The 22,472-nt window shown below is 43.6% G+C and overlaps 1 protein-coding gene across 2 annotated transcripts; it reads left to right on the plus strand.

The window, feature by feature from the left end:
• The first annotated feature begins 1 nt into the window (after position 1).
• SQLE (squalene epoxidase) lies at positions 2–19,034 on the plus strand. Of its 2 annotated transcripts, none has more exons than XM_081204717.1 (12): positions 2–111; positions 1,258–2,110; positions 3,062–3,314; positions 3,974–4,154; positions 7,193–7,289; positions 8,588–8,701; positions 9,869–10,040; positions 11,993–12,088; positions 12,737–12,879; positions 13,959–14,055; positions 15,580–15,667; positions 17,633–19,034. In XM_081204717.1, exons 2-12 carry the CDS (start codon positions 1,829–1,831, stop codon positions 17,823–17,825), a joined length of 1,716 nt encoding a protein of 571 aa, XP_081060843.1. In that variant the 5' UTR covers positions 2–111; positions 1,258–1,828; the 3' UTR covers positions 17,826–19,034. The 2 variants fall into 2 exon arrangements, with proteins under 2 accessions (XP_081060843.1, XP_081060842.1); XM_081204716.1 differs by lacking the exon at positions 2–111 and adding an exon at positions 682–1,079.
• Positions 19,035–22,472: the final 3,438 nt, after the last annotated feature.

Here is a 22,472-nt window from a genome sequence, read left to right on the forward strand (position 1 = left end):
CGTAGTTTAAAAGCGAGGAACCAAGTGGTACTGCGCTACAGAAGTATGCCGGGCCGTGGCAGTTTCTTCCTTCTCCTCAGTCCCCAATGGCCTGCGAGTTATTCTGTGGCGGTGAGGCAAAAGGCACTCTGTACATGCTCAGGAGCACAGGCCGTGACATAAATGTAAAAAACAAAGCCCTCTTTACTCTGCCGCGCGGCGCACGACGCCCCCCCCCCACTTCAGTTCCTCAGGCACGTTCCCCTCAGCATTGCTATCGCAGTGCCAGCGAGAGGGCAGGAGGTCACTCTTCCGCACTGCGCATGCTCCTCTCACTTGCGCAGTAAGCACTCTGAAGCCTTTCCCAGACGCCCGTTAGCTCTCTTACCCACACTTTCCGTCTCAGTTAGGGACGCTGTCCAGCTTCGCTCTGCCTATTCGGCACCATAGCAACGGCAAACACCTCATTTCCCCCATCCCACCCCTCTTGCCTCTCTCCGCCTATCCGCGAACGCCGAACCTCTCGCGCCTCACGTCACATCGCACTAGGCTCCGGCGGGACGCGAAACCCCGCCCGCCGCCGCTTCCCATTGGCCCGAGCGCCATAGCACCATCTCGTCTTAGCGCGGCGGATTGGCCAAGAGGGGCTGGGCCGTGGAAAGCGCGAGGCGAAGGCAGGAGTTGAGCCGGCAGCCGGCTATTAGCATAACCCCGCCCTCTTCTCTCGTGGCCTCGCTCCCGCCTGCCTCCGCTCTCCTCACCTGCTCAGAGCATCCTTGGTCGCCAAGCGAGCCTTTTGCACGGCGAGGGCGGAGGCGAGCGGCCGTGAGGAGACGATGGCAGAGAAGATAAGCGAGCCATTTCCCTGAGGAGGTGGTGGAGGAGGAGAGGCCATCAAACAGGACCAACAGCCCAGGTCTCTTTCCCGGAGGAGCTTGGGGCTGAGGGCGGCACAGCTCCGCCATCCACGGATCTTAGGAGGAGGCTAAAGGAACGAGCCCCTTTCCTGCCAGAAAAATCCTGCCAGGGTCTCTGAGGGAAAGAGGAGCAGCCCTCGCATTTGTTTTATTTTTTAAAAAGAAAACCCCTCCGGTTTTCATGTATGTATGCGTTTCAGTTCTTCATTCTTGTGAATTAAATTTCCACACCTTTATCAAGGATGGCATGCTCTCCTGCCAACCAGGTGTGCCACCTGCAAAGCCACTTTGGCAGGGATGGCGGTGGCTGGCACGCTCTCTCTCTCTCTCGTTTTAGTAACTTTTTGGTTTTTGTTCACAGGTGAAGCGAGAATCGCTTACGAAGGAGCAGGAGGGAAAGGAGCACAGGACCCGGAGATACACTTCCCTTGTTGGATTGTGACATTTTTGCATTTTTAAAACACACGCAATACCTTCCCGGGTGTTTGTTTGTTTAGTTATTCCTGCTGACTGAAGGGTCAAGAGCCTTAAAATACGTGTCCTGGCAGAAACCAGCAGATGGCTGAAGAAATTTAAATGAACAATGCCATTTCTAGGGACATGTTGACCCTAGAAATAGCGGGTGGCGATAGGTGGAGCTGCAAATCCACTATGTTTCCCTGCCTGGTGCCTAAGCTGAGGAACTGCTTTTTGTGACCACAGAGGTTTTGTATTAAATTTCTCGGCATTTTTCTTTTTTACCTTTTTGGATTTGTAGTACAGTTTTTTTAATTCTCCTCCTTTGGTTTGAAATGAGGATCTTTGTAATTTCGTAACGCAATTTGTACGGGGTGTGGGTGTGTGTAGCCCTGTTCAAGGAACTTTATTCAGAATCAAGCTCGAAAAGGGGGGAATCCAGCAGTGATTGTGAGAGAGCACACCCTTCTTCCACGATGTGGACTTTTCTGGGCATTGCCTCTTTCATCTATGTCTATAAGAAATGTGGAGATTTGCTGAATTATGCCAACAAGGAGGTCCTGATTTCCATGCTGGTGTTCTCTATTGGTTTGCTGCTGTCCTATCGGTACCGGACATGGGGACTAAAGCAACAGAAGCACAGGCAACCGCATTGTGGAATGCTCTCTAATTTTCTTGCCGCTGTGCCTCTCCTTGGTTTTTTCTGGACTAAATTCCACGCAGGCTCTCCAAAGGTGTTGAAACCGAAATCCAAAGAGGTATGTTGGCTCTTAGCATGACAACCCAGGACTGAGATCTCTTTCCTATGTTTTAAAACAATCATCTTGCACCTTTCAGAAAAATTTGTTTTTAATACTGGGGATTTCTGAAGAGGGAATTTCTTTTTGAAAATCAGATTGCAGGCTTGTGTTCCTGAACGGTGATGGAAATCTACTTATGCCAGCACTTCCCAAACTGGGGGAGAGGGATCTAGAACGTTCAGTTTTTGGGAAATTGCAACAGCTTCCATCGGTTTTGTATTCAATCAAGCTCAACACTCAGAACTATGTAGCTTGATAAGAGATTTTAATAACAGTTATTTGAAATTCTCAAACATTAGCTCCTTTGTAATACATTCCTAGGATTTCAGATTCCCCTTCCCCTCGTAGCTTTCTAGGGAGAGGGTATCTGTCCTATATCTAGCATGTGTAGGTAAGAAACAACATCCTTCCTTGCCATTTTGAGGAGCACATAATGTAAATGAACTACAAGTGCAATTCTGTGCATGGTTTCTTGGCACTGTGGTAATTCCTACTGTGTTCAATGGGACTTGGTATGTTAATGATTGTAGCCAACTCATTGAGGTCATCCAGGAGTGGTCCAGGAAGATACTGTGGCCATCCGTATCAAAAGTCGCTGAGAGATCCAGGGGAATCAGCAAGTTCTCATTCCTCCATTCCTTTCCTAAAGAAGATAATCCACCGGGGCACCCAAGGCTGATTCTGTCACAGAACCTGAACTTGTACTGGAATGAGTGAAGATAATTAGTTTCATCCAAGAGCATTATATGAAGCTCAAGTTCCTCTGTGTATATATCATGTACAGAATTCTCTCCCTCAATATGTTGTGCTTTTGTGACATTTGTGAACCCAAGTCCTTGAAGTAAATGGTAATCACAATAGGCTAAAATGCATCTGTTTTGTTTTGCTTATGGCTTCATCTTTATGCAGGATAGAAGGGAACTTGGTACCTCACCTGAGAGCACAATTGAGACAACTACGGGTTCAAATCTCACTCCTCCGTGTGATCCAGAAGTTATCATTGTGGGATCCGGTGTGCTTGGCTCTGCTTTGGCAGCAGTACTGGCAAGGGATGGAAGAAAAGTGACAGTAATTGAGAGGGATCTGAAGGAACCTGACAGGATAGTTGGAGAACTGCTGCAACCAGGGGGATATAATGCTCTGAGAGACCTGGGACTGGGAGGTATGTTAGCAAATCACAAATCCTGCCTCATTGTTCTGATGTGCTTGTTGCCCCACTTTGTTTATTTAATTTGCTGGGTAGCCTGATCCTTGCCTTCCATCTATGCCTTTTATAATATCATAATACCAAAAAAACCCCTCTCTAGATATGTTGGCCTATAGGCTGAAATTAGAATCTAGCCTCTCCATGATTTGGGGTGACTTCTGACAGGAGTGGGGGTGCACGAGTTTCCATTTCTTTCCACATTACAAAATTCCTCTGTCACTGTTGTTTAATTCTGTCAGTAATGTACATGAGACCTATGAAACTGAATGAAGCCATATATGATTCATATATGACCTACCAGGGACTCGGTAAACCCCTTGTTTTTGCTGCTTATCAGGGACTGTAGAAAACAGGGTAGTTGCTGAACATCTAGAAGGACATAATACATGGTTTATTGGCTGAATTCAGCTTAAATTCTTAGATTCTAAGATTCTGAAGAATGTTCAAAATATCTTTTCATGGTTGGGGAGAATTTCCATTGCATATTCCTAGTGCATATAACATAATAAATATTTGATCTAAATGTATGTTCTTGAGGCAACTTGATATGTATCCTTCTCATATACTGCCCTCAACTCTGCACTTTCCCTAATGTATTGACATTTATTTTGCAGAGGTTGTGGAAGGGATTGATGCTCACGCAATCAACGGCTATGTACTTCATGACCTAGAAAGTAAATCAGAAGTTGAAATTCCTTTCCCTGCCAAAACGGATGGCCAGATACAGAGTGGAATAGCGTTTCATCATGGGCGTTTCATCATGGGTCTCCGAAGGACAGCCATGGCAGAACCCAAGTAAGAACGGCAACTTAAAATAATAAGGCATCTACTGAATGAGCAGCTCTAGGCCTGACTGATGTACTAAGTGCATCCTTCCATCTTGTTGAATTTATTTTTTATTTTTTGTTTATTTTGTTTTTCCTTTTATATCACTTGAATAACACCTTTGTGGTCTAAAGTAGCATCCCAGCCATCAGCAGTGCATTGGTGCTTATACAGTCGTGCGAGTAATTCCTCAAATCAACTCAGCCACAGACATGTTTTACTGCACCACCCAAACAGGCATGCTTACCTTTAGTCATTTTGGGCACTTGAAAGAAAATAAACTGGAACTTCCACTTGAGGTCAGATAGGCACCCTCCCTACTCAACTTCCAGCACCTACCGAATAATTTTAAAAAATAATATCACAGCAAGCATTTTGATTGAAATTTAAAGCCATATTTTCCAGTTCTCACTTTCCAGCCAATTGCAAGCTATGGTTTATCAATTCAGACAATATTCTAAATCAGGAATGGGGAACCTATGGTCTTCCAGGTATTGCTGGACTACAATTCCTATCAGCCCCAGTCAGCATGACCAGTATTTAGAGGTTATAAGAGAACAACAGGCAGGGCCAGAGTTGCCTGCTCCTATTCTAAACCATGGTTAAGCTTCCTTTGAAGTCTGAATTGCTTAGAAAACTACTAAGTCTATTTAATAGTGTTTCTAGTTTTTAAAATTGATTGTAACTAGCCCAGAGTCTGTTGAGTAACTGGGCATCAGTATATTTATGTAAGTAGAGGTGCAACTAGATACCGTCTCTGGTTGTGCAACAGCGACACCAGGAAACTGGAAACTGAGGTGTTTTCCCTCCTTGAAGCAAAATGAAATATACATGTATCTGAATAGAAGTATGGTTAGGTCACGTAGCTCCCTCCCACTTGAACGGAACTGCTGCTTGAAACTTGCATTTCCACTAATTTGCAAAATGTCGTGGTTTGATTTTACTGTACCATGGTCAAACTATACATGATGTATTCTTTGTTCTAATTGCTAATAGGAGCTGCAGGAAGTGATTTAGATCAGGACTATGGCAAGAGGAAAAGGGTTCAACTCTTTCCTCTGTATTGATGCCCTGATGCAGATGACTCATGGGGCTGCCATTAGCTCTGTATGAGAATGTATACAGGCTTCCTCATGTTATGCTTCTGTTTCCCTTTCATGGCTCATAGCTTTGGGTGGATGGGATGGAATTTTGATCAGGACCATGGTGCAGAGTTAAAGAGTTAATCCTCTTATTTCCATATTTCAGCCCCAGTCTCAATCCTCTCTGCATCTGCTTTTTAGTGAAGAGAGAGAAATTAGAAATACAGCACATGCAGCCCTAAAAATATCAGATTAAAAACTCATTTTAAAGTAATCTTTCACCCTTAAAATACATTTATGAGAAGGGATAAACATTGTGATGAGTATTCAGTTTTATATACCCCACCTGCCTTCATACCCACAGCACATATATTGAATCATGAACTGTTCAATCCTCTGGGTTGGCTATTGGCAAGATTTCCTGAGTCAGTATTGCAGAAAGGATCAGGAGAGAATATATCCGATCCTGTGGCTTGGTGGTGGCCAACCTTATTGGCACGTGTGCTGCATAACAAATCCATAGTATGAAATAATGCATTTCTAATAGTCACTACGCTAGATAGCCACAGCCATTCGTGTTTTAATAACTTCCATGCTGTATTATTGCAATGCATTCTGTGTGGGACTACTGTTGAGTAGTGTTCAGAGACTTCATTTAGTTTAAACTGCCGCCGCCAGATTCTTGCCTAGAGGAAGGTAGCTAGAACATAACCATGCCAGTTATATTCAGTCTGCACTGGCTATGTATTTGTTTCCATGATCAATTGGTTGCCGATTCTTGCCTTTTAAAGTTCTAAATAGCTTGCCTAGAGAGGACTGACTTTTTCCGTCATGTTTGTCCTACTTCTGAAGCTCTCTCCAGGTACCTCTTGCCAGCTGAATAGGGCAGGGCTTCCTCAGTTGTGATACCTGTCCTGTGGAATGCCTTTCCTGGGCAGGCCTGCCTAACTCCAGCACTGAACAAATTTTGACCGGATGTGGGCTGCTATAATGTTTTTTCTTCTCTCCTCCTCATGTATTGAGACTTGAATACCCCTTAGTTTGATCTGCTGTTGCTTTAGTTTTAATAATATGGTTGCTTATTCTGCTATTAAATTTGTTTTTTGTTTTTAGTGTTATAATGTGATTTTATTTTCTATCTTAGTCAGTTCTTGCTTTTGAATTTTGAAGAAAATTTAATTTAATTTAAATTTAATTTTGAAGAAAATTAAAGAATGGTATCATTAACTGCGTCCCACAGCTCTCTCATGGGGTGATATCCAATTGGTTTATAAGAAAGGTTTGGTCAATTTCTTGCCAACTGCTCATGCAAGCCACAGTCCTGGTTCAGACAACATGGCAAATCATAGCATGGCTTGTTTGAGCCATGCAGGTTCCATGCAGGCGAGAAGAAGCTGCAAGAGATCTATGAGGTATGGGAGAAGCTTGTTCACAATTGTACCATGGTTTAAGGCAGGGCTCAGCAACCTTTTTCAGCCGTGGGCCGGTCCACCATTCCCTCAGACCATGTGGTGGGCCAAACTATACTTTTTTTTGGTGGTGGGGGGGGGGAATGAATGAATTCCTATGTCCCACAAATAACCCAGAGATGCATTTTAAATAAAAGGACACATTCTACTCATGTAAAAACACGCTGATTCCTGGACCATCTGCGGGCCGGATTGAGAAGGCGATTGGGCTGGATCCGGCCCCCGGGCCTTAGGTTGCCTGCCCCTGGTTTAAGGCCATTGTTTAAATACGGGTCTATTTTCTCCCCAGGAGTAGGAAGACAACCTGTGCAGTTGGTTCTGTTCAGGGGAATGGTTCTACCTACTAAAGTTAGTAGTGTATATTTTAGATGGAAATGTGCTTAACTTACTGTATTATGGAATATGAACCATGGATATTGTGTGCATTAAAACAAATAAACAAACTGCTTTCTTCCAGTACAAAATTCATTGAAGGAACAGTGACTCAGCTGCTTGAAGAAGATGAACGGGTTGTTGGAATTTTGTTCAAAGATAAAGAAACTGGTGCTACAAAGGTGAGGCTCAATAGACATATATATTTTTACAGGAAAATATTCTAGGTTGTTTTGGTGCACAGTAATCCTCTGTCAAATTAAAGCAGGAAACAATTAAGGTAACCCAACAGGTAAATTAGCACAATGAGCGTGGTTAAAAACACAGGGCCAAATTATGTGACAGTATTATTACTATTTATCTGTTTTCTGTTTTCAGTCCTCTCCTCCCATGGCATAAATACATATGTAGTCTACAGACTACAAAGTATATTTACAGGAAAATTATGTTTTGTAGCATTGCCCTTCAAAGTCATAAGGTTATTTCTTAAGGGCCAAAGCAGAAAGAAAAAAACATAGTCTGACTGCTGCCTCAATAGATATATGCTACGTGGGTGGCGCTGTGGTCAAAACCACTGAGCCTCTTGGGCTTGCCGATCAGAAGGTCGGCGGTTTGAATCCCTGTGACGGAGTGAGCTCCCGTTGCTCTGTCCCAGCTCCTTCCAACCTAGCAGTTTGAAAGCATGCCAGTGCAAGTAGATAAATAGGTACCACTGTGGCGGGAAGGTAAACACTGTTTCCGTGCGCTCTGGTTTCCATCACGGTGTTCCGTTACACCAGAAGTGGTTTAGTCATGCTCGCCACATGATCTGGAAAGCTGTCTGTGGACAAACGCCGGCTCCCTTGGCCTGAAAGCGAGATGAGCGCTGCAACCCCATAGTCGCCTTTGACTGGACTTAACTGTTCAGGGGTCCTTTACCTTTTTACCCTTAGATATACAGTATGGTAAGGATACCTAAAAGTTCATATCATCTTCTATACATCAAATCAATCATTGCATTCTGCAGGAGAGGGTCTTCTGCAAATACCACCCAGTCTGGTGGTCTGTTTCATATTATTTCAGAATCAGGCCTTTGGTAAGGCAATCCCATTGCAGATCAGACAGGTGTCGTTTTCGGTGCCTGCTAATGGTGTTCCTCTTTCAAAAAGCCTTCTAAAATCTTTATCCCAGTTGGCATCTGTCCTGAATTGAAATTGATTTTATATATGTGCTCCTGCTCTATTTTTTTATATTTATAGCTGTTTTTTAAATTGTTTTTATATATGCAATTGTTTTAACTGTGTGTGTGTGTTGTTGATGTTAAGGAAGAGCATCGTAAGCTGCTGCTCAGAGATATGGTGCAATTTCCTTTTGAGAACTCTGACAAACTTTCAAATGAGAATGAAACTTCTGTGAATATAGACTGGCTTAAGGGGTTACTGTACTATATGACACTATTTATCATGTTTATCGCTTTTTCTTCCATCTTTCCCCATTGCAGGAGCTCCGTGCACCCCTTACTGTTATTGCTGATGGTGTCTTTTCCAAGTTTAGAAAACAACTTATCTCCAACAAAGTTAGAGTTCCATCTCATTTTGTGGGGTTAATTTTGAAAGTAAGTGTTACTTTTTAAAAACAACAACAACTAAGCTTATAGTTAGTCTGCTTACCATCTATGGTGTGGTGGCATCGTGGGCCATCATTGTAAACCAGGGTTGAATCCTGGGTGTGGGGCTTCAGATAACACGGCCAGTGGGGAGGCATAGCTGCTTGCCTTGCTGGCCAGGGCTTCAGATTCAGGCCTGCCTGCAGAATCGACCAATAGCAGGTGGGCTGGGAGGCAGGCCTTTCCCAGAGGGCAGGCCCAATGGAACACCTACGCTTCCCTTGGGTGCGCTGCTGGGAAATCTAAAGCAGCCTGTCTCAACCCCAGCACCCAGTTCTTCTCCGGATCTTCCACCCAATTCCTTTGCATATTGTCTGCTCTTTTGGCACTTGACCTTGCTGTGAACCTCATTGGCTGCTGTATTTGGGGCTGGGCATGGATGCTTAAAGAGGAAATGGTACAGTGATCAAGGTCCATGTTTCAAAGTTGTCCCATTTAAATTGCTAATGTTGTCATACCTCTGTCGTTATTGAATCCTGTCATTATCAATCCATATTTCATCCATCTTCACAACAGCTTCTGATGTTAGTTATTGACCATGACCGGAGAATCGTAGTTTAGTAAGCCAGTGTATAAATAGCGCTCAGCCACTTCACTTGACCCTTCACACAAGCAAGTGAACAAGCTGGGAAGGATTCATTTAACTCTTGTTTCCTTCTCTGTCAGAAACAAGAAACTCTAGATTAATGCTTTTGGTACAAGCCAGGATATAAAGCCAAAATCAGACCATGGCCTCCACAGCCATCTACGGATACACCGCTAAAACTGTGTTCATGTGCCACGAGTGATCACCAAGAAGAAGATTCTGTTAACTATGGTTTCCCACTTTGTATGAAACAAGAAATGGTAGCCAACTGAAGACTTCCTTGTTTGTTTTCTGACTTGTGCAAAGGGAGAAATTAGTTAAATGTATGAGGGCACCAGGATCATACAAGCTGAGGAATGGTTGTCCAAATGTGGTCACTGTTGCTAACATTTTACAGATTGGGAATTGAGCATCTGTACTAGTAGTTTGTTGAAAACTGGCCAGTGAATTCATGGCCAACCAGGGATGTATTGATAAATGTAAGTCGGAAGGCACTTTTAATAACTTTTCCTCTTTCTTTCACTGTAAAGGATTCACCTCAGTTTAAAGCCAACCATTCTGAAATTGTTCTGGGTAATCCTAGTCCAGTACTTTTCTACCAGATTTCTTCCAATGAAACCAGAGTCCTTGTTGACATTCGAGGTGAAATGCCAAAGAACCTTAAAGAATACATGGTTGAACAGATTTATCCACAACTACCTGGTAAGCATTATGTGTACAGGTTGTCAATACTGCGAAAGAAACCATCTACTTAAGTGTTTGCATCAACTCTCATTTGATGCAGAATTGCCTCGTCATTGAAGAAATAAGCTTTAAATGTCTAAACTGTGATTAACATGCACTCAGAGTTGAAGCTTCAAGGAGCATTATCTTTTGCAAATATTCATGTTTCTAGACTTGGTTGAAAGGTAGCTGTGACTGGGAGAGGATGGTGGAAAATAGCCCTTTGCAGTGTAAGTGCCTATGTTGGTAGCCTTTTACATCCTGTCCATGGTCAATGATGGAATTGGGCATGCCTGAAGTATGCCTGATTTCATAGAGGCACAGGGGCATAGTCTCAAGTTTCTTCGTCACTTACCCTCAGTGGTCACACATTCACAAGGATAAATAGCTGGTGTAAAGCCACATTTGACCAGTTCATTGTTACGGTCATGAGGGCATCGCTGTCTTCCTCCTTATAATGACTTCAGGGAAATCTTGCACAACAGTTTCCCCCAGATGATATACTGGAAATGTGGCATTTTCCTAGCATAGGTGTTGCTGGTGGGTGGCCTCAAGTTGTGCCGTCTCAGTTTGGGAGTTCCTTAGAGCACTGATTGGTACCTGGAGCAGTGAGCACCTGAGGGAATGAGATGGGAATTGAGCAGGCCGTGGGACTAGCCAGAAATGGTAATTTGAAAAGGTGTATGTTTGTGAAGAAAACTTGCAAGGCTGGTTTTGCTTTTTACAGCAAGGGTCTCTTCAGAACCAGGAAGGATTTTTTTCTTGGGCAAGAGTCTGATGGAGTTTCACCTTCACCTGTTAAAAATGTCTTTGCTCTGTCAATGGCAAAATGCAACTTTTTAGCTGTGGGTCTCTTTACCTGACCTGACTGTTTTGTACTGGGAATAGATTCCTGTACTTCAGTATTGAGGCTGTTTGTTCCAAGTTGCCAGTGAATATCTGGGTTTCACAGATGTGCTTTTGAACAACACCCCATCATTTCAGTCAGATGTGTGCAGAAGATATTCCTGATACACTACTACTACAACTACAACTACTACTACTACTATTACTACTGATAATAATAATAATAATAATAATAATAATAATAATAATAATAATAATAATAATAATAAATCAGATGTGGGGAATATTTGGCCATTCAGATGTTGCTGAACAGCAACTCCCATCATCCCATAATTGATCTGGACACTATACAGTCGTACCTTGGTTGTCAAACGGATTTCATTCCAGAAGTCCGTTTGACTTCGGAAAACGTTTGACAACCAAGGCGCGGCTTCTGATTGGCTGCAGGAGCATCCTGCACTGAATCAGAAGCCACAGAAGCCACGTCAGACGTTCAGCTTCCAAAGAACGTTCACAAACCGGAACACTCACTTCTGGGTTTGCGGCGTTCGGGAGCCAAAATGTTCGAGTCGCAAGGCGTTTGGGATCCAAGGTATGACTGTACTTCTATCGTTGCAGCCTAGAATAGCATTAGTTTTTTTGCTGCGGCATCATACTGTTGACTCATGTTAAGCTTATGGTCTACTAAGACCCCTAGATCCTTTTCACATGTATTGCTTGCTGCTCTCTGATTCCTGCTCCATCTACATCCTTATTTATCCAAAGCAGCCTAGTTTTAACAAGCATTTTGAGATGTACAATACTTCACTTGTATTTGGCATTAGGACACCTTACACTTTCCATAATGTTTTCTCATGTCAGTGCCAATAATTTTGAAAGAAATCTCAACGGATTGACTTCTAAGTGATCCCCCCTGCCCCCAGAGTGGATTTATCTTTAGGTCACCAGAGTTCTGTCTCAGTTTTCTAATGACTTTTGGGGGGACAGGTTGGAGCTAGGTATTAATGATGTCTCTCTTCTGAATCTTGATGAAAAGATTGAATGTTCTGTAAGTGACGGAACTTTTGCATTTTTTGTTTTTGCAGCGCACTTACAGGAGCCTTTCCTAATAGCTGTGCAGAATGATCGCATGAGGACCATGCCAGCAAGCTTTCTGCCTCCGTCCCCTGTAAACAAATCAGGTCTGTGAGCAGAAGAGTGAATTGAAAGCTGAAAGGCTTAAGGGTCTGCCCATCCAAGGGTGGGGGCGTGCCCAGTGGGGTTTTGTTCCCCCTCGCTTTGAACAGCACAGAATCCCATCCACCAATGCCGTATCACCTAACTTCTTTGGAAAGACTTTCCCCTTTCAAATAGGGTGCAAAACACAAGCCTAAACCACTCAGGTGTGGGGAACTACTTGCATATTTCTTTGGATTTCAGCCTTGAAAACAAAGGGGTTGTTCCTCAGACTTTAAGACAGAGGTGGTAAACCTCAAGCTCAGGGGCTGAATGCCCCTGCCCCTGCCCCTCTAAGTGCTTAGTTCAATCATGCTTCTATTTTCTATACCTTCAGTGCCCAGAAACCCAGCAGGCACCATTTGCTGGCACCTTCCATGGTCCCTCGGCCCCAGGGATTAGAGGGCAGGGTTGGAATCATTGCTGTCACTCTGTTTAGCATTACGATGATGCCACTTCACTCAGTAGAGACATGAAGCAATCTAGAGATTGCTAGGAAAGATAGCGGCACCTGCCAACCCCAAAGTGTGCAAAAGTTTAGAATGAATGCCAGGATCCTGCATCTATACAACAGTGGTTGATTTTAGAGGTTGTTTCCTTCTTTTTTTACATAGGAGTCCTCCTTCTGGGTGACGCTTACAACATGAGGCACCCTCTAACAGGTGGAGGAATGACTGTTGTTCTGAATGACATCAAGATATGGAGACACCTGCTGCAGGCCATTCCAGACCTGTATGAGGATTCAGCTATTCTGGAGGTATTTTATTCTTTTTCTTTTATTACATTCGTTAGTCACTTTATTTTGCACAGGGCAACCCAAAGCAACTTAAAAGCATGGGTATGATTCTGGCTTTTCTTTTTGGGATGGGGGCTTTAGTTCATGTAAAGGGTTTTTTTCCCAACTTTAAGCTGCTGCCTCTTCTAGGTTAGAGAGAATCTTGAGTTCTGATCACCTGCACACCAAACTATTTTGTTTCTGACAAAGTATTCTGCTGGGACAAGCCTGGTCCTGCTATTCCTATAATTTCTGTTTAGAGTTGTGACATTCCTGGACATTTTGACACCATGGTGGGCTTGTTTGTGATGGGTGATGGAATAGGTGTCATAGAATCATAGAATTGTAGAGTTGGAAGGGACCCTGAGGACCAGTCCAGGGTTAGGTCTCCAGCTATTTTTCAGACAACAGGTCCCATCATCCCTGACCACTGGCCTTGCTAGCTAGGGGTGATGGGAGTTGTAATCCAAAAACAGCTGGGGACCCAAGTTTGGGAAACACTGATCTAGTCCAACCCCCTGCAATGCAGGAATATGCAGCCGTCCCACACAGGGACCGAACCTGCAACCTTGGCGTTATCAGCACCACCCTCTAACCAACTGAGGTACCCATAAATCATGTGCACCATTTTAAGAATGTGAAATGCATTATGCATTCTCTGTGGGGAAATGCAAAAAGGGAGCAGGCCATGCTTCCATGGTAGAGCACTAACTAGCCTTTGCACAGAAAAAGTCTCATGTTCTATTTCTGTCATCTCAGATTGTTAGGTAGCAACTGATGGGACAGAATTCTGCCCTGGAGAGCTTCCTCCAGTAAGAGCAGACTAGAAATAAGCCGAATGATCTGACTCAATATAAAGCAGATCCATAGGTGTACTGATAACAATTTGCTGACAAGCTCTTGAGATCCCTTCTCATCGTGAGACCATGCCTCTGTCATTTGGTGGAGTAAGTTCCCAGTGCCCCCGTCTTAAACCATCTTGGAACTAGGAAACCCCACTGCGTATGCAAGGTTATGTTGCATCCTGATGCCAGCAAGCAACCTTATCTTACCTTTTGCAGGCAAAGAAGTCATTTTACTGGACAAGAAGAAAGTCCCATTCCTTTGTCGTGAACGTCCTTGCTCAGGCACTTTATGAATTATTTGCTGGAACAGATGGTAAGTGCATTTTAAAAAGGTACACACAAAGTTAATTACACTTCATAAATCTATTTTGCTCCAGTTTAAGTGATGCAAGACCTGTTGACATGATGGAACACCTCCATATTACTTTAGCTGCACTGTGGCAAACTTATACCTTGGTCATTCATCCATTCATCCATCCACCCCTATGGCAGAAGCACACTGTTCGATAGCTATGGGGTTGCCATTGAAAATAAGCTTTTCTGCACTGCCATTTCTTCCCTGAACATGTGACATTTATTATTATTACTTATTAAATTTGTGTACCGCCCTATACCCATAGATCTCTGGGCAGTTCACAACATAAAATTGCAATATAAAATACACAAAAGGCATGATAAAAATAAGAACAGAAACAAACCAATAATCCCCCTTCCAATAAACCGTTTAAAAAGGCACCAGATGTCTGTCAGGCAAATGTCTAGTTCAGGCATAGGCAAACTCAGCCCTCCAGCTGTTTTGGGACTACAATTCCCATGATCCCTAGCTAACAGGACCAGTGGTCAGGGATGGTGGGAATTGTAGCCCCCAAACATCTGGAGGGCCGAGTTTGACTATGCCTGGTCTAGTTAAAGAGGAACATTTTCACCTGGTGCCTAAAGGTGTATTTAGAACAGGGATGTCAGCAGCACCCTTATGGCAATCTTAACATGTGCTCTGTCCATCTGACTTTCTCTATCAGTACCTAAGTGGACTATGGGATGTAAAAAAAAAAAAAGTCTACTGTCAGCATTTCATTGGAAGGTTATGCTAGCCTGGAAAGCAAATAAATTATATTAATAAATTAATAAATTAATTGACAGAGTTGTTAAGTCTCATTGAATGCTTTGTAGATTGCTGGTGCAGCCTAGATCCATTCATCAGAGCCCAAACTTAGATTTTTAGTATGGGTATAGTTTGCTTAACGTATGACAGTCTTGCATTGGTAATGATCATTAGCTTGTGGTGACACGGAAGCAGGTTTTTTCACTGGTAGCAGCAGTGTTCCTGGAGTGACCCCTGGTGAAATACGAGAGGCCCCACCTGTATGGGCTTCCAGGCAGCTTTTGAAAGCACTCCTGTTCACACAGGCATTGCGTTGATCTCACCACCTGAGTCTCATCATTTAATTGATGTTTTGTTGGAATGGGATTGTTTCGTTGCATAATTTAATGAATGTTTTAATGGGATTGTTTTATTGTGTGATTTAAGAATGGATGTTTATATGTTAATGTTTGTGTAATTGGTCTTTGGATTTGTAACCCTATTAGTATTTTGGCATTAAGCTGTATATAAATGCATAAATAACAATAAGGCACTGTTGCTGCATCAGTTTGTTGTGGTGGCGATTATTTAAAAATGCATAATATCAGACTGAAGAAATGAGGGGCAGGAGGATGTTAGAAACGGGTGTGTGTTGCCATGTATGTTATAAGATTATTCTTCATTTAAGTAGTTCATTCCACTCTTATTTTCTGTGCCTTCTTGTAAAGCAGTGTTCTTTTTAATTTATTTTTGCAGTTTCTCTGCGTCAGTTAAGGCAAGCCTGTTTCCTTTATTTCAAGCTTGGTGGCGAGTGCGTATCTGGCCCAGTTGGATTACTGTCTGTGTAAGTTGGAGAAATGTTTATAAAATCCTTCTCAGGTTGTTCTTCAGAGCAGGACTCTCTTTGGAAACCCTGTGAAAGAGACCTTTCATGAGTCCACTTAACCAGTGAGGTGTAGAGGGGCTGGGGATCAAATAATACTACTGCAACTACTAAAATACATACATACATACATACATACATACATACCCCGCCCATTCGGCTGGGTTTCCCCAGCCACTCTGGGTGGCTCCCAACAGAATATTAAAAATACGATAAAATATCAAACATTAAAAACTTCCCTAAACAGGGCTTCCTTCAGATGTCTTCTAAAAATCAGAGAGTTGTTTATTTCCTTGACAACTGATGGGAGGGCATTCCACAGAGTGGGCACCACCACTGAGAAGGCCGTCTGCCGGGTTCCCTGTAATGAGGGAACCGCCAGGAGGCCCTCGGAGCTGGACCTCAGTGTCAGGGTAGAATGGTGGGGGTGGAGACGCTCCTTCGGGTATACTGGGCCAAGGCCGTTTAGGGCTTTCAAGGTCAGCACCAGCACTTTGAATTGTGCTTGGAAATGTACTGGGAGCCAATGTAGGTCTTTCAGGACTGGTGTTATACGGTCTTGGCTACCACTCCCAGTCACCAGTCTATCTGCCACATTCTGGATTAGTTGTAGTTTCCAGGTCCACAGTTTTATGATCAGATAACTTAATACAAACAAGCTAAGCCAGGTGTCATGTTCTCTCTCCCCACTCCAAATATTTATTTTTATTCAGGAACATGGGAAGCTGCCTCATCCCAGGCCAGGGTATTTGTCCATCTAGCTTAATAGTATTTTCAGTAGTTCTCCAGCACCCTTAGGCAGAGAGGGGTCTTTTGCATCACCTGTTACCTGATTCTTTCTTACTTGCTTATTCAGTTACCGTATTTTTCGCTCCATAAGACGCAGCTGACCATAAGACGCACCAATTTTTAGAGGGGGAAAGCAGAAAAAAAAATATTCTGTGCAGAGCATGTAAGCGGCTCTTGCTTTTCTTGCTTTAAAGCAAGCAAAGCGAGAGCCGCTTACACGGCTTCTCTCCCGCTTTGCGCAGCTCTCACTTTGCTTGCCCATCCCTCCTCCTGCCTCGCTGTAAAAGAGGAGGAGGAAACACTGGGACAGGTGCTTTTTAAAGGGAGCACTGAGCAGAGCCTTTGTGTGGCTGTTGCTGACTTTTCCCCAGGAGGCAGAAGGGCTTCACAGGCAGCCCATCAGTCCCTTCTCCCTCCTGGGGAAAAGCCAGCAAGAGTCGCGCACACGCTCTTTAAAGGGAGCTCTAAGCAGAGCCTCCCGCCTGCATTTGCTCCATAAGACGCACACACATTTCCCCTTACTTTTTAGGAGGGAAAAAGTGCATCTTATGGAGCGAAAAACATGGTAAATCATTTTTGCCCTGCTCATCAGCCAAAAAGACCCCAGCAGCACTGTGCAGGATTGAATCCTCTTGCTTTCTGTTAGCGGGGAGGAGAGGCAGCGTCTCCTCCTTCCTCCTCTCCCCGCAGTATGTTTAATTGGGGTCTTAAGAACTCTGATTGAACAATAGCCCCGTCCCCCAATGGATCCAGGGCTGGGACTGGGGTGGAGTGGGCGGTCCCTGAGTAGGCACAGGGCAGGTTGGCTCGACACCTGCATCAGGGTCAGAGGGGGATTGTGTGTGTTTGTGTGCAGCAGGAACGGAAAAGCAGATGGAACTAACCCAGTAGCGAAACATTCAATCTGTGTTAACACTAACCTTTTCATAGGTAAGGTTGTGGGAGGGGGAGAAATCATAGAATCATAGACTTGGAAGGGACCCTGAGGGTTATCTAATCCAACCTGCAATGCATAAAGTGGCCTTTCGAGGGGCTTTGTTGCCCAACCATTTCAACGGATTACTATTTTGTAAAATCTAGTACGTTGCTCATAAGGTGAATCGCCTTTTTCATCATTTCCTTAATCCTTCCCTGCAGCTTATCACCCAAGCCTGTCGTCCTGATTGGCCACTTCTTTGCTGTTGCCCTCTACGCCGTGTATTTCTGCTTTAAATCCGAGTCCTGGATCACCAAGCCACGAGCGATCTTCAGAAGCGTTGCTGTGCTGTACCGGGCTTGCTCCGTCTTATTTCCACTCATATACTCTGAAATAAAGTACCTCACCTATTAAATTCGGGAAGACAAATCCGCAGGAAAAGGAACGCAGTAGACTCCCTTCTCTCCTCTCACCCTCCATTCTTGTGAATGTGGGATAGTTCTGTCCCAAAAAACCAGACTTTTACTCTCTCTTTCTCAAGAAAAGGACCAAGCTTCGTTTTGTGTTTTTTTGTACAGAGAGAGCCAGCCTCTGGATGTGAGATCTTCCTATAAGGGGGATCCCAAGTGTGTATAATCCCATGAACCAAGAAGGTAACATTTCAGTAAAGTTCAGCCAAATCTATGGGGAGGGAGAGGTAATTCCTACTGCTGTTTCTGGGCGTAGCTCTTCAGAGCCAAGGGAGTGCAAATAACCATCTGCCTGTTGAGCTTCCCATCCCTCTGGCTGCTGGGACCGTGGCTAAATGCTACACAAAACTGTAGCACATGCGATCCTGCCAATACAGGAGACAAGATAGCCAGGAATCGTTGTTCTCACTGAGGAGGTAAACCTGTGCCTTGGCTGCATCACTTTAGACTGGAGATCAAAAATGGAATGACCGAATGCTCTTCCACACAACCCTTCCTCGAAAATTAGCAAATAAATTGCCCTGCACATAGAAAACTAGCACATCAGGGTGAGAGCTAGGCTAGGTTTATGGATGCATTTATTTTTAAAACAATATGAAGGAACAATGAATCGCGTTGAACCCTCACCTGCAGCCTAGGCCCAGGTTTGCTTCCTTGGGAGCTGGTTCATTCTTGGCATTTGATTCCTACAATGAATAATGTGTAGTTCTAGCTCATGCAGCCTCGCTGGTACTACTGCTAGTTCCTGAGGGTTTCTCGTGCCAGAACTATACAAATCTGAATAATTTAGTTATTAGTCACAGAGACAATGAATGAATATGTGCGTGTATGTATGTAAAAATAACAAACTCACATACAAAAAAATATGTAAGTTTGATTTCCTTATACGGATGAAGATTCTAAAAGAGATCGATGTTTCCAGGGACCACTATAAAAATGTTCATGACAGAAGCTAAAATGCTGATTCCAGCAGAAGATAGTTGATGGATTGTTGAGCATGCCCCATTAATGTTAATTAAAAGCTAATGAAGCAAGGGGTAGTTCAAACAGTTAACTCTTTTTGCTGCTAATGTTATCTGTACCTTTGACATTTTCTATCTTTTATGTGAAATGTCCCTCTATGATGAGATAAAATCCTAATGTGTTTTATTCAGCTAAATGTCCCTGTGTCTACTTTTTTTGTCCTGTGGTATAAGTACTGGGATCCGTTCCTTAAGTTTTATTTAAATAAATTTCTGGTGGGGAAAAGGAGATATGACGCTGCTTCTTTTCATAGTTGAGGAGGCCTGTGGCAGCATAGGAGATTTAAAGCAGCATCACAACACAGAGCTGTAAATCCTTGTCACAACCCTTTAAAGGTAAAGGTACCCCTGCCCATACGGGCCAGTCGTGTCCGACTCTGGGGTTGCGCGCCCATCTCGCTTAAGAGGCCAGGGGCCAGCGCTGTCCGGAGACACTTCCAGGTCACGTGGCCAGCGTGACGAAGCTGCTCTGGCGAGCCAGCACCAGCGCAGCACACGGAAATGCCGTTTACCTTCCCGCTATAAAGCGGTCCCTATTTATCTACTTGCACCCGGGGGTGCTTTCGAACTGCTAGGTGGGCAGGAGCTGGGACTGAGCAACGGGAAAGCACCCCGCCGCGGGGATTCGAACCGCCGACCTGACAGATCAGCAAGTCCTAGGCTCTGTGGTTTTACCCACAGCGCCACCCGCGTCCCAAATAAGTAGATTCCTAGAGTTGGAAGGAATGCTGAGGATCATCTAGTCCAACCCAGGAATGCAGGAATATGCAGCTTTCCCATATGAGGATCGAACCTGCAACCTTGGCATCATCAGCACCACGCTCTAACCAACTGAGCTAAGTAGCTGTAAACCCACTTCCTCAGTTGCTATGAGATACAACTTTGGTCACATCCATACCATACGTTTAAAGCATGCAGCTTCCCTCAGAGAATCCTGGCAACTTTGGTTTGCTCCTCAGTGCTACAGTAGGGGATCCCAAAAGAGTTTGTTTTTTGATCCTCAAAGATTCTGTGCCCGTGAAACATCACGAGAGACTGTCTGGTTCTACTCTTGAAAAGTATAAAGGTAAAGGGACCCCTGACCATTAGGTCCAGTCGTGGCCGACTCAGGTTGCGGCGCCCATCTCGCTTTACTGGCCGAGGGAGCCGGCGTACAGCTTCCGGGTCATGTGGCCAGCACGACTAAGCTGCTTCTGGCGAACCAGAGCAGCGCACGGAAACGCCGTTTACCTTCCTGCTGGAGTGGTACCTATTTATCTACTTGCACTTTGACATGCTTTCGAACTGCTAGGTGGGCAGGAGCTGGGACCAAGCAACAGGAGCTCACCCTGTCACGGGGATTCGAACCACCGACCTTCTGATCAGCAAGTCCTAGGCTCTGTGGTTTAACCCACAGCGCCACCTGCGTCCCCTTGAAAAGTATACAGTGAAGTAAATTTTAAGTGATTTTGTTTTCCTGTGTTGGTTTGGCACCGTAGAATGACAAGCAAGGGACAGCTCATACCAAGTTCTCCACATAAAAGCAGATGTGATTCCCCGCCCCGCCCAAATCACAGCAAAACATTTTTCGACTTCTGTGAGCTTAGCAATCACTGTAGCTTTATTTGTAGTTTGTGCAGTTCACACAAAAGTTTCCCTGTGTAAACATGAGCAAATTGCATTGGGAAACTTGCTAGACTGTACCACTTGAGATCTTATGCATATTTGCTGGTTTCCCCATACTGTAAGACGAACGTCCCCTGCATCGAGAAATCTAGCATGGCAGGGTTTGTCAACCTCCTTGCTGACATTTAGTTTCGTAGATGCAGTTTTTATTTGGGAGATCATTCACTCATGTGACTCTTTCCCTGCCTAAGGTGATAGCCTGAGTAGTAGTTTTACTATGGTAATATTATGATAAAATGCTCATACAAAAAGATGATGCTATGATGGAGATTCTTGGGAAGTCCAAGGTGAGTGTGCTTAACTTGTTCATTTATAGACTTATGTGTCTTGCTTTCCAGTGACGAAAGTATTTGTTTTGCAATGTTTTTAAACCCCATATGTGTGATTCGCAGTAATTATAGTGCAATTTTTATAAGCAGATTTCATTGAGAAATGTGTCATGCAATAAAAACAATACAGTTCGCGACAACCAGAGTCATTACAAAACACATTTCAGAGCAATCTACCGAAAGTAAAATTATGCTTTCTCATCAGTAAGAAGCAAATGGCAAGTGTGCATTTGAACAATAACAGCAAAATTAACAACATGACGTGTAAAGGCCAGTACCTTGTGATCTGTTGGTTACTTGGTTATAAAACTACTGAGGATATGTTGAAATTGAGTGTCGGGCCTAATGAACACAGCATCGTTGTCTGACCAAGGCATAACAAGAGTTTTACTATGACTTCCCTTGATCTGGACACTATGCTTCTGTTGATGCAGCCTAGAATAGCATTAGCTTTTCTCTTTTTTTTGCCGCTGCATCAATGACTGCATCATGTTCAGCTTGTGACCCACCAAGATCCCTGGATCTTTTATAAATGTACTACTAGTAAGCCAGGTGTTCTCCACCTTTTATTTGTGCATCTGGTTCTTCCTGCCTAAGCGCTGAACCTGACAGTTGTCCCTACTGAAATTCATTTTGTTAGCTTGCACCCTGTTCTCCAATTTGTTAAGGTCATTTTGAATTCTGCTTCTGTGTTCTGCAGCATTAGCTACCCCTCCCAGAAACCCAGAACAGTTATTCCCATGTGCAGGGTATGTGTGTTTGGGTTCTGGTGTTGGGACAATGATGCTTTACCAAAGGTCATTGAACTAAGTCATTAAAATCAAGGTGAATCTTGAACTTTTATCTGTCTCTTTTCTTTAATTTTTATTAAATTTTCTGTTTTACATTTTAGAATATTCATTTAAACAACCTTAAAATATCAATGACTTCCCTTCTTCTCTTTCCATGGTTCATTTTGCATAACACAAATCCCTGTATATTTTATACAAACTAAACCATTTAGTATTCCATTATTACATCCATCAAAACTTATTTACACTGTTGAATTTATCTTAACTCTGCCAACGTTTTCGAGTGTGCACAATCCCCCACCCCCATATATTCAATAAACATTTTCCAATCTTCTTTAAACGTATGTTCTTCTTGTTCTCTTATTCTATATGCTAGATCCGTAAGCTGCACATATTCCATCAGTTTAAATTGCCATTCTTCTTTAGCTGGGACTTTGCTCGTTTTCCATTTTTGGGCTAACGAAACACAGGCCGCAGTAGTGGCGTACATAAATATTCCTTTTTTGAACTTTTAGCTCTTATACCAGTTTCTCCCAGCTTGATGCCATCCAGCTTTTCTGGGCTACCAGCTGATGAACATTGTCCAAATCATTTGGTGCTGGAGGGAACAGTGTACTTTTGATGGTTCTGAGCGCTGGATGCCATGAATTGGGACCCATAAGTAACCAAACAATTAAACCCCTGTGTTGCAAACAATATATGGATTGATGGATTCTCTTGAAAACATAGAACCAAATGAAAGTCTTATAAGTCTCTTTCAGAGAATCCATCAGGAGTGCATATT

This window comes from Podarcis bocagei (assembly GCF_964188305.1).
Source record: "Podarcis bocagei genome assembly, chromosome: 8".
Lineage (NCBI taxonomy): Eukaryota > Metazoa > Chordata > Lepidosauria > Squamata > Lacertidae > Podarcis > Podarcis bocagei.